Raw genomic sequence first — 12,736 nt, forward strand, 5'->3', positions numbered from 1 at the left:
AACCGCTGCAGTCCATGTGAGCTAAATACACCCACAGTGCTGATAGGAAGGAAGTTCCAGGATTTTGACCCAGTGACAGTGAATGAACGGCGATATAGTTCCAAGTCAGGATGGTGTGTGACTTGGACAGGAACTTGCAAGTGGTGATGTTCTCATGCATCTGCTGCTCGTCCTTCGAGGTGGTAGAGGTCGCGGGTTTGGAAGGTGCTGTCTAAGGAGCCTTGGTGCGTTGCTGCAGTGCATCTTGTAGATCGTACACACTGCTGCCACTGTGCTTCGGTGGTGGAGGGAGTGAATGTTAGTGCATGGTGCGCCAATCAAGCGGGCTGCTTTGTTATGGATGGTGTCGAGCTTCTTGTGTTGTTGGAGCTGCACCCATCCAGGCAAGTGGAGAGTGTTCCATCACATTCCTGACTTGTGCCTTGTAGATAGACAGGCTTTGAGGAGTCAGGAGATGAGTTACTCGCCGCAGGATTCCTAGCCTCTGACTTATATGGCTACTCCAGTTCAGTTTCTGGTCAATGGTAGCCCCGAGGATGTTGATAGTGGGGGATTCAGCAATGGCAATGCCATTGAATGTCAAGGGGAGATGGTTAGATTCTCTCTTGTTGGAGATGGTCATTGCCTGGCACTGTGTGGCGCAAATGTTACTTGCCACTGATCAGCCCAAGCCTGGATATTGTCCAGGTCTTGCTGCATTTCTAAACGGATTGCTTCAGTATTTGAGGAGTCGCGAATGGTGCTAAACATTCTGCAATCAGCAAACATCCCCACTTCTGACCTTATGACTGAAGGAAAGTCATTGAAGCAGCTGAAGATGGTTGGCAAATTAAAATACAAAACTAAGGTGAAATCTTGTTTATTGATTTTTCATTGTGGTTGTTTGGTGAACATTATTCTTTTGTTTGGTTGGTCCCAATGTGGATCATAACAAGAGGCTGGTTACCTAATGGTCAATTAAGAATATGTGGAAGATTCTGTGATTTATCATAAAATAAAATCCATATATTAATTGTTCAATTTAAGATGATTACTGTAGCCCTGGTGGCTTTGCAAATTTATCCAGCGGGTAGTTCAGCCATAGAGATGGGGAATATCCCAGGTTTAATCACAGCCCATGATATGTTGACTGATCTTGACCATGATAGCCATCAGGGATGCTACAATTTGTCTCAGCACCATGGTGGCAGGCAAGTGATAATAAAAACAAATAAAATCAGCCAGGGTTCCCACACTCAATTGCTACCTAGAAACCTCAGCAGGAATTACACAAGTCTGGATAATGGGTCAGCACAGAATTGAGCTCATTTCCGATGAAGCCTTTCAATGTCTGCCAATATTTACTCTCAAAGCTCATGCGTAAATGATCACTTTGGCAAAGTAACTTAGGGCGAGCAGCACCCAGACAACCAGCAAAGAGTTAGCATTGTCAAGAGAGGATGGGTGGTAAAAGAACTTGTAAGCAGATAGAAAATAGTTCACATCAGCAAAAACTGAAGTCACAAATGGCGATCAGGAACACTACATTCTTGCAGTACAGAAATAAAAAGCAACATGCAAGTACATATTCCCGATCGCCTTCTTCCAAAAGGAATATAACAGAAATAACTGTAGAAATGTGAATTTTATCTTTCAGAATACATAAACAGGTGTTGAATATATAATATTTTGTTAATATTCTGATACCAGAATATTCCCCACAAAGTATTTTCTCAAGCATTAATCGTTGATTTTTTTAATTATTAAGACCCAGAGTTTCTTTCTGATTTATTCAAAGACTACATTATTTAACCGCAGTCAGTAATAAAATAAAACAAAGTAAAAGTCAGGATGGGTGATAAAATGTATGCAGTCCATTATTAAGTTGAGCTGATGTGTTACCAATAGGGCACCCAGAAATCATCTACCACTTTATATTTAACTGACCTAATAACTATCCTGCCTGGTGTCCCATTTTAAGTTTTATCTCACACAGGAAAGTAAATGTTTAGGTTCACAATATTACAATTCTGATATATAATAAATGGCATATGTAACATTATTTCCTGTGTACTTACTAGGGGTTGAGTTTTCGCTTTGAGAATTGGCAAAAAGGCACTAACTGTGCTTGAAATTGCACTAGTTTTCCAAGTGAAGCTTCTGCCCAAGTTTCCACTCAAACTCATTTGCATAATCACAAATGCAAAATCTTCCACAAACCAGCAAAATTGAATGCATGTTTATTTTTCCTTGCATTAAAAATATTCACTGATGGAAGCAGTAATCTGCTGCAGTTTTATTCATACAGCTGAAAATGGGTTTATCAGAAAAATAAGAATTTTATTGAGTGTCTAGCCCATCACTCATGAGTAAAATGATTTTGAAATCACTTATAAAGACTAAAAAACTACTGAACCATTTACTAGTTTCCTTGTTTAGGTACTGAACTGATTAACGCACAGCAAAGAGCCTCCTCAAATGGTCTCAAACAGCGGAAACTCGCCATGCTCTATTTCAATCTGGGAACGTGGCCAGTATTGTTGGCAGGACCAGAATAAAGCGCAATGTTGTTTAAAGTTGTATAAAAAGTTTGGGGAAATTCTATGGTTGCTGCTTAAAAATTTTTCAATTACATGGTTTGTCCAATTCTGCATGAATTGCACAAACTCTGGGCCACTATGTAATGCTGCACCATATGCACAGTACCATTTGAAGAAGCAAATATACAAGTCGGTCTCTGGCCAAAAGTCTTCACTGGACCAACTCATGCAAGAGACTTCAGAGTAGTGGTAAAAATCATTTTTATTTTGAGAAATGCATTCAAAATAATTATAAAAATAGCTGTGGAATAAGTCCGCTTTTCTAGATGTCCCGTGGTGGAACTACCCAGGGCAAGGGGAGAATAAAGAGAAACATATCCCACACATTTTAATGAAATTGAAATAAAAATAACATTTCCAATAAGCAGTGAAGGGCCCGTTACAATAGTATAGTTACAATAGTAAAAGTTTTCAGCACGCTGTGGCATGGTGCAACTGCCAGAGAGTGGGAAGGTTATAATTCTGATCTCCTGCTCTGATCACACCTAAGCAAGTGTGGAGGCCATAGTGTCTCCCTACATTGGAAAGGAAGCAAATGACTGAAGGTGCCCTGTCTGAGCAATGCCTCACACATCCCAATAACTGTCCAAATTCACAATTTGCAGATGTCTCCAGCAAGTCACATCCAGCTCAACCACTTGACAAAGAAAAATCCAGGTTTCACTCAAACATGCAAAGCATGTCAATATGCAGAGATTATAAATCAGAACAAATTAGTATAGGGAGCTATTCCAATTTGTTTAAAGTTTAATTTAATTCAGTCAGGCTTGAAAATGGTCATAAAGAGTCACACAAGATCCATCAACACAACCTATAAATCTAGCACTTTTTTTACATCACTTCAATTAATTCCCATCTTGCACTTCCTTGCCAAGTTCCCAACTAAATTGAGCTTCTGCACAAAAAGTATTAAGTGATTGAGTTCACACAAAAACTGACCAAAATATAATGGTTTAAAAATAATTGCCTCACTGTAAAGTAATAATTCAAAATATTATTTGAACTGCTCCCTTAAATGGAACACATTCCGACTGTCCTTGTGTTGCAATAAGTATACTCTTTTTCCAAAAACTAAATTTCAGCTTTGCTATAGGAAACTACAAATTCCAGTTGGTTGGTATCTTTCTACCTATGAAAGATGATGGACATGCAGCAAACAACCCATTTAGGTGGGGTATCTTCTCTTGGTGCACCTTTGCTGATGGATGTGAAGGCCAATCCTTCAGAGGCAGGTTATACCACAAGTGTCGCACGTGAAGCTGCCAAGTGACACGGAGTGGTTTTTGACGTTGGCACCCGTTGCCAAGCTGCTGTAGCAACTGGTCATTGCAGTAGTACACACCAGTCCACAGGATGTGTCACCATTCCCCTCTTTCAGCAGCTCGTGACTCCCAAGTGCGATAGTCGACATTTAGAGCCTTCATGTCACACTTGCAAGAATTCTTGAAGCGGAGCTTTGGGCACCCCACTGATTGTCTGGCCCCAACTTTTTGATTAGTGCCAACACACTTGGGATCTCTGCCTTTGAAAGGACTGTTGCATTACTGATTTTGTCCTGCCAGGAAATACTCATAATGCATCACAGAGAGCGAAGATGGAAATTATTGAGCTTGTTTTCCTGGTAGCTGTAAGTCACCAATGTTTCACAGCCATACAACAAGCAGCTGAAAATACAGCCTTATAAACCATCAGCTTGGTCATATATACCCCTTAACACTAACTTAATCATTTCAAATACAAAGTAAAACAATGCTCCAAAAGTGGAGATTCTCTACTCATTGAGAGCAACTGCCAGAATGTGTATTACATTTTGAGCGGGTTGTCGCACGGCTTGCTAATAGAAATTGCACTTACATTTTAGGCTGGCCATGTTTTAAGTCCACTTTCTCTTTCATTAAATATACATATTAAATGGAAGAGGAATTTCTGACTTAGCTTTTGTTCATATTAAACCAAATTTAAAAATTATAAATGTTTATAGTTTTCTCATGTGGATCACAACCCCATGAGCTTTTATAGCTGTCATCTTCATTTGAAGGGTGCCCTAAGCATAGGTTATTTTAGCCTTATTCTATTCACCTACCTCCATGATGTGTTGTTAAGCAAACGAGCCCAGTTAACAGTGGCATATTACAACCAATTTTCCCTTTTTGAAAGACTGGAAAGAGGGGTAAGAAATAGGGAAACACCAACTAGCCTGAATTTTAATGCTGGAGCAAGTGCCTCACAAACAACCAAAGGATTGGGTGGGATACGTCATTTCAGTAAGGTGGGGTGCCAGATCCCTGAAAATACATTCCCAATCGAAGCTCACCAATGTGACAAAAATCAAGCAATTTCTTTAACTTCTTTAATTCAGTCCAATTATACCAAGAGTTTAATACCAGCTGCTTTCAGAATCTTGTTCCCATCCTAACTAGTGACATAGACTTCAATTTGGCTGCCCGCAAGGCTCTTGGCTTGAGGAAAACAATCAAGCCACACAATTCAAACAAAAATATATGATCAAATTTGTTTATATGCATCACTGGAAACTTTTGAATTTAGCTGACTTTTTTTGAATTTAGCTGATACTTATGCATTACCAGGAAACCTCAGCAACTGTTTCAGGGGTACTTAATTAATAAAAACAGAGACACACAGACACATAATAATCATATAGCTTGATAGAGTTTGCAAACTATTTAATTTTTTGATTTAATCAATTGCACTGTCTAACATCTAAATTGAATATAAATGTTATATTACTGTTAGTCACTGAATAGTAAAACAGAGAAGATGGTCATTCCGCCCATCGGGTCTGCGTTGGCTCTTTCAAAGAGCAATCCAATTGGTCCTACTCCTCCGTTCTTTCCTCATATCCCTGCAAGTATTTATCCAATTCCCTTTTGAAAGTTACTATTGAATCTGTATCCATCACGCTATCAGGCAGTGTATTCCAAATCCTAATCTATCATTGGCAAAAGAACCAGAGATGACATTTTTGTGCGATCACCTTAAATCTGCACCTTCTGGTTATCCACCCTTCAGCCACTGGAAACTGTTTCTCTTTAATTAATCTATCTAAACGCTTCATGATTTTAAACATCTCTATCAAATCTCCTGTTAGCTTTCTCTGCTTTAAGGAGAACCACCCCAGCTTTCCAGTCTATTCACATAACTAATCAGTCATCCCTGGCAAATTCTCATAAATCACCTATGTATTCTCTCTAAAGCTTTCATGTCCTTCCTGAAGTGTAGTGCCCAGAATTGGACACAATACTCCAACTGGGGCAAACTAGTGTTTTATATAAGTTTAGCATGACTTCCTGGTTTTTGTACTCTGTGCCTCCATCTATAAAGCCCAGAATCACATAGGCTTTGTTAACCTGCCCTGTCACCTTCAAAGGTTTGTGCGCAAACACCGCCCAGGTCTCTGTTCTTCTACCTCTTAATTTAGTACCATTCAGCTTGAATTGTCTTTCTTCATTCTTCCTTTGGAGCGGCACAGTGGCTAGCACCGCAGCCTCATAGCTCCAGCAACCCGGGTTCAATTCTGGGTACTGCCTGTGTGGAGTTTGCAAGTTCTCCCTGTGTCTGTGTGGGTTTCCTCCGGGTGCTCCAGTTTCCTCCCACATGCCAAAGATTTGCAGGTTGATAGGTAAATTGGCCATTAGCAATTGTCCCTAGTATAGGTAGGTGGCAGGGAAATATAGGGACAGGTGGGGATGTGGTAGGAATATGGAATTAGTGTAGGATTAGTATGAATGGGTGGTTGATGGTCGGCACAGACTCTGTGGGCCGAAGGGCCTGTTTCAGTGCTGTATCTCTAAACTAAACTAAAATACATCACCCTCAGACATTTTTGTGTTGAATTTTATCTGCCATGTGTCTGCCCACTCCAACAGCCTATTTCCACTTGAAGTCTATTACTATCTTCCTCACTGTTAACTACATTTCCAAGTTTTGCTTCATCTGCAAATGTGCCAAGTCCAAGTCAATAATGTACAAAAACAGTCCTTGTACTGAAACCTGGAGTACATTCACCAGAACTCTGTTTTTTATCCATTACCAATTTTGAATCCATGCTGCTACTGCCCATTTTATTCCATGGATTTCAATTTTGCTAACAAGCCTAATATGTTGCACTTTATCAAAAGCCTTTTGAAATTCCATATACACACACACATCAACTGCACTGCCCTCATCCACCTCATCAAAAAACTCAATCAAGTTAGTCAAACATAATTTGCCCTTAACAAATCTGTACTGGCTCTTCTTTATTAATCCATGCTTGTTCAAGTGATCATTCGCTTGTTCAATCAATATTTGTGCCAGCTGAACCCAAAAGGAGATCTGGCATGATATTCTGCTGCCTCTTGAACACACCAGGAGAATTCGGTGGATAAACCCAGCAGCTAAAGAAATGTAAAAACGTTTTTCCTGTTTGTTAAACTCAAAACACCATCAAAACTTTTCTGAATATCAAAGCCAGTGAAAACGGGAATAGGAAGCCAAGACTCACCTACAGGAGCAGTCTAAAATACCAAAGTCTAGAATATCCAGAGGAAGGGCAAGGAAGACCCAAAGACACAGTCGTTTGGGACTTCATGATTCAACACTGTTCAAGCAGGTGTATGGTTGAAAAAAAAAAATCACATGAAGCAACTGCAGTGAAATTGCCATGTTTGAACCATTTCAAAACCAAACCTTTAACTGATATCTTCTGGCTTCTCCCAAGTACTGAGGAAAGCCACATTTGAAGCAGAGTTTGTCTTTGCCAACACCAGTCAGATGCTCAAACTTCCAATAGGGAGTCTTTGTACCAGGGCTAGATCACAGAATCGTTACAGCGCAGGAGGCCGCCATTTGGCTTATCATGTCTGCACCGGCTCTCCTAATGAGCATTCCACCTAGTGCCATTCTAAGTTGCCTTTTCTTGTTAAGAGGGAGACGAATTTGTATGACCTACAGAACATGACTTGGCTGGTGTTTTTAGGGTAGTGTGATCAAAATACTGGTTAGGCTGCCCTACATTCAGTTCTCTATGTGGCGTGATGCACTTGTGCTTATTTCATTTAGAATGTGAAAAAAACTTGCAGTGTATTGATCATCAAGCAATGGTACACTGTCTTGCAAAACTACTTTCCAATGTTGCAAAACACAAGAGGCTATTCTTTATGGATTCAGAATAGCCTGTTCATTGTAAGATATCATCCAATGTGGAAAGGTAGCAGAAGCACCATCAATGGGTGTCCATTGCTTAACACTTCAGCAGAATGTGTACAATTAGAATATGGATAGAGAAACCAATTACTGACATTCAGATGGCCAACCTGGGCTTCAGTGATGCATATCTTGTGCAAAAAATAAAGTGTTCTGAATATAGAGTAAATTAATTACTAGTCTAGGACAAAGGAGAAGAGAAGAAAACAGCATATAATTTTTTTAAAACATTGAAAAGAACTTGTGGATATGCAATAGGTTACTCAGTAACTAATTGTTATGCTTAAATCAAGGGGAGAATATTAACATTATAAAACTTTTCCTTCGTATAGACTGTAGAAATTGTGTGAATAATGACAAGAATAAAGTGCCACCCAAAGTGAGATATTTAAAATGTTACCCTAGATCATGTGACTACGATAAAAACGAAAAATCTGAAGGGTACAGTGTGCTGTGATCTCCCCTGCTTGAATAATTAATGTTTATTTGTACATGAAGGGTAAACAATGAATTAACTTTTGTGTAAGTGTTGTAATTCAGGTCTGCCGTAGAAACATTATTGGTCTCAGTGGTGTCGATTACTCTTAAGTAGTCTGAGTGTCTTAATTTTATGGCCATTAAATCATACTAACAAATCTATTTGTATAACATCATAACCAAGGAATGTAGCAATAGTATCCTCTTTTGATCTGGGCCAGATAGTCATGCCTTTCACATTTATTTCTTGAATGTCTTTTGACAATAGACTGAGTTACCATTCAACAAGGCTCCATATGAATCAATAAGCTGCTTTACATCATATTAAGATGAACACATAGAATGATGGCAATCAGGTTCATTTATTTCATTTGCCTTTGCATAATAGAAAAACAATGAACACTCATCAGGCGAGAGTCCTACCATTGAGCCAATGCAAACACCCAACTCCCCGTTACATAATGAAACTCTCACTGACGAGTATTTGCTTTTACAGTTAAAATGCTCGTGCACAGCATCTTTTTCACTAAATATTTACTAGTGCGAATTAATTTACATTATACCCTGTGGTGCAATAGTGCAAATTCTCCATAATTATGAGGTTCATCACAAAAAGTATACCTGCATATGCTGACAATTGCATCAAACGCAGTATACCTATCTAGTTTTGGCAAAAACATTTCACCTTTTCAAGTCTGATGAATGATTTTTAATAACCACCTTCTCTGGTAATAAGCATGCATTTTATTATATGCTTCTTAGAAACTTACTAAGGTGGTTGGCAAACTAATGTAATTTTAAAAAATTACAGGATGAAAGACGTGCGTGAATTAAATGCCAACAACTTACCATTGAAAACAAAACTGCAAAATCACGGAACTGATCTAGTACTTTTGTTATAATTGATTGAAGCTGCAAAATAAAAATCATAAGTGAGCAAAGGAAGCCATACAAATCAGAACTACAATAGTTTATAAAATTTTAATATTTTTTCATTACAGGCTCAGATACATATTTGGGTGAAATTTAAACCAGAAATTTTACAGTATTTTAGTAATCCACAGGCAGAAATGAGTGTGTGAATTGATACACCTGGGAGGAAGAATGAAGAGCGACAGTATAAACTAAAAGGCACTATTTTAAAGGAGGTGCAGGAAGAAAGAGACCTGGAGGTTCAGATACACAATTGCAGCCAATCGGGAAATGGGACTAATTTTAAAACCGTTATTAACCTTTTGTTAACTACTCGTCAGTCTTTCTTAGCACTACACATAGGGAGATACTCAGACTAAGTGAAATAGGATTAAAAGGATGGGAGATACTTGGACCAGAGCACACAGATATAATTTGGCTCCCATTTTAAAGTATACATTCTGCCTTTATTTTTATTAAATATTTTGGTATTCTAGTTAAACACCAAAATTTACAGGTGGTGCATAGGAGTCTCTCTTCTACAAGTTGAAGAATGTGAGTCAAGAAACAAACACTACAGCGCCCCCACTGCCAGGAGGTTGCAATTATACTGACAAAGTTACAAAGGCAATTTCTATTCTAAATGCGGATGAAGGAATTTATAATGGGAAATATTACCAAAAGCATGACAAAAAATAAGGTTATGCAGACAGAAAGTGCATGTATATACAAGGTTTTTCATATATTATAAATGGTAAAACCATTACTATAAACTAATATTTTCAAATAGTTGGGAATACATTTTTCAAAATAAAATAAGGACAGTTTAGGGAGCTTATCCACTGAACATTTGACCCCAGTAGGTCTTAAGTTTGATCCCCCACTGCACTGAGTTAGCTGATTTCTGCTGGATAATGTTAGAGGCACTGTAATTGATTCCAGCTCCTGTGGTTTTGAAAAAGAAATAACAAATGCTTTTATGATCTGAACCATTTAATTACTGTCTTATCATTTATTGCAGAACTGAAGTTTGCACAATATTGCAGACTTCCTAATGAAAACAACATTTTGTTTGCAGACACCACTGGAATAAAAACCTATAAAGAACAGGAATTCTGAGGACATTATAATCCTCAGGATCAAAGCTCAGATGCTTTATATTTAAATATATCAAAAGCTCACTGAGGTTATGCTATGAGAAGGGTTTTGACTATTACAGCTCTAATCTCGTTTCAGCACCATGTTTTACCAACATGTATAGATTAAAATGACCATTGTAACATAGCAAGAATCAAGGATAAGAAATATGGGACAATTGGATAAAACAATCATTGAACCTGAAGAGAATGACAGGATTTTACTTTTTCTAGGTTTTTCCAAAATCTGTGATACGTTACCTGTGGATAGGCATCTTCAAAAGCTCGGTCTGGAGTTAGGTGCTTAATGACATCTGATAACACAGTATTGACTTCTCGCTTCTGTCAAATTAGAGTTTTCCGTATTAGTATTTTTTCAGAAAAAAATATTGGTTTGGAAACTTCTGGCATGACTGTGTGGTACATGAAATCTTACTTACTGTGAAGTGCCTGCATGTGTACTCTATCCAAACCTCAGCACAGTTAACGTAATCCTAAATAGTATGATAAACATAATATTACCCTCAAAAATAACAAGGTACAACATTAACACTAAATTTTCAAGTATTGGAAGGTTTATCCAAATTTACAGGTTATTTACATTCTGGTCTTGATTTAAAACAAAAAATTCACAGAAGTATAATAGCAAGTTAGTTTTAGTACCTTAAACATAAGTCACAAAACTTGGATTTTTTTTTTTAATTAATGCACAGCTATACAAATGTTAAACTAAATACACCAGTATCTTAAGATGGCAAAGTTACAATATCAGAAGCCATAATATAGTCTTAATATGTTACAATTACAAAGTATTAGACTGTATTTACAGCACAGGAACAGGCCATTCGACCCAACAGGTCCATGCTCAGAATTTATGCTTCGCACAAGCCTCCCCCCACCCTTCTTCATCTAACCTCATCAACATATTCTTCTATTTCTCTCACTAATATGCTTATCTAGCTTTCGCTTAAATGCATTCATACGATTCCCCTCGACTACTCATTGTGATAGTGTGTTCCATATTCTAAGCACTCTCTGGGTAAAGATGTTTCTCCTGAACTTCATATTTGATTTATTAATGACCATCTTCTATTCACGGTTCTTAATTCTGGTCTCACCTGGAAGCAGAAATATCTTCCAACCTCTACCCTATCAAACATTTTTCATATCATTAAAGGCCACCAGATCACCCCGCAGTCTTCTTTCTCTTGACAAAATCACCCAGCCTGTTCAATGTTTCCTGATAGGTATAACCTCTCAGTTCTTGTAAAATCCAGTAAATCTATTTTGCACAATCTCCAGTGCCTCTATTCTTTTTTATATTACGGAGACCAGAACTGTTCAGAGGACTCCAAGCGTGGGTTTATCAGGGTTAGAAATTTAACGTTAACTTCTCTGTTTTTCAATTCTATCCCTCTAGAAAAGAACCCCAGTGCTTTGTTTCCTTTTTATGGCCTTATATCAATCAAGTCAGCCAAAATCAAAAACTCTGTAGACTTAACACAATGGCACCAAACTGTTACCCACTGGCAGCTTCCTCAGAACTGCCATTTATTTGATCAATACTCTCCCTATTACTTAAAACAGAATGTAGCAATACATTAGTCCCATTATACACTAGAAAAAGAATGCCTGTACTGCATATTTATTCAGAAAGATTTTTTTTTGGGGGGGGGGGCGGTGTTGGTGGAGGTGGGTAGAGGCAAAATTGACTTTATGAACAAACAAATCCTGGCACTAAATTAATGTTAGAAGGCACTAAGCTAATGTTAGAAAATTAAAGATGTGTATAACATCCTCTAGTAAAACAAGAGACAACATTGGACAAAAGTCTTTCTCCCAACGCAGTCTACTTAAAAGTATTTGCAACAGGTTTCTCTGATATAAATAAAACAAAAATCACAACATAGAAACAATCCTAACATAACAAATGCATTTGCCTCATCATAGAGTACATCAACTGCGCAATCCAAAGCCGCCTTATTATTTGACTGCAATTTGTCATGAGAAAGCAAAACTTAACTGTTAAAAGATGCAAGAACAACCTTTACAATGCATGTGGCAGCACAGCATTGCTTAGTCAAAAATAACCTAATTGTCCAACCCATTTCATTCTCCATTTCAATTAACTATCACAAACGACCACTTCCAACATCTAAATTTATGCAATTAATTCAATTTTAAAGATGGAGTGTTATATCAATCTGTCTGCAATGTGTTAATCAAAGCAAATAAAGAACAAAGTCCACAGTCACTGGTTTGCTCATCAGTAACACTACACAATAAGTTATGTTACTTGATAATCGTAGCCAAAGAATCTCCTGCAATGGCTTCTCTTCCCATTCCATTATCTCTGGCGTCCCAAGGATCTATCCTTGGACCCCTCTTATTTCTCATCTACTTGCTGCCCTTCAGAGATGTCATCCA

At 38.0% G+C, this 12,736-nt stretch overlaps 1 protein-coding gene across 1 annotated transcript in view; it reads right to left on the reverse strand.

Annotated features, from left to right (window-relative positions):
- Nucleotides 1-12,736, reverse strand: part of vps35l (VPS35 endosomal protein sorting factor like) — a 135,054-nt gene that overhangs the window by 72,955 nt on the left and 49,363 nt on the right. Inside the window, exons 18-20 of the mRNA XM_068056171.1 lie at nucleotides 10,750-10,803; nucleotides 10,571-10,651; nucleotides 9,111-9,173 (exon numbers count right to left, since the gene is read on the reverse strand). Of these exons, the coding sequence (XP_067912272.1) occupies nucleotides 9,111-9,173; nucleotides 10,571-10,651; nucleotides 10,750-10,803 (198 nt within the window). The remainder of the gene's footprint in view (nucleotides 1-9,110; nucleotides 9,174-10,570; nucleotides 10,652-10,749; nucleotides 10,804-12,736) is intronic.

This window comes from Heterodontus francisci, chromosome 24 (genome assembly GCF_036365525.1).
Source record: "Heterodontus francisci isolate sHetFra1 chromosome 24, sHetFra1.hap1, whole genome shotgun sequence".
In the NCBI taxonomy this organism is placed as follows: Eukaryota; Metazoa; Chordata; class Chondrichthyes; order Heterodontiformes; family Heterodontidae; genus Heterodontus; species Heterodontus francisci.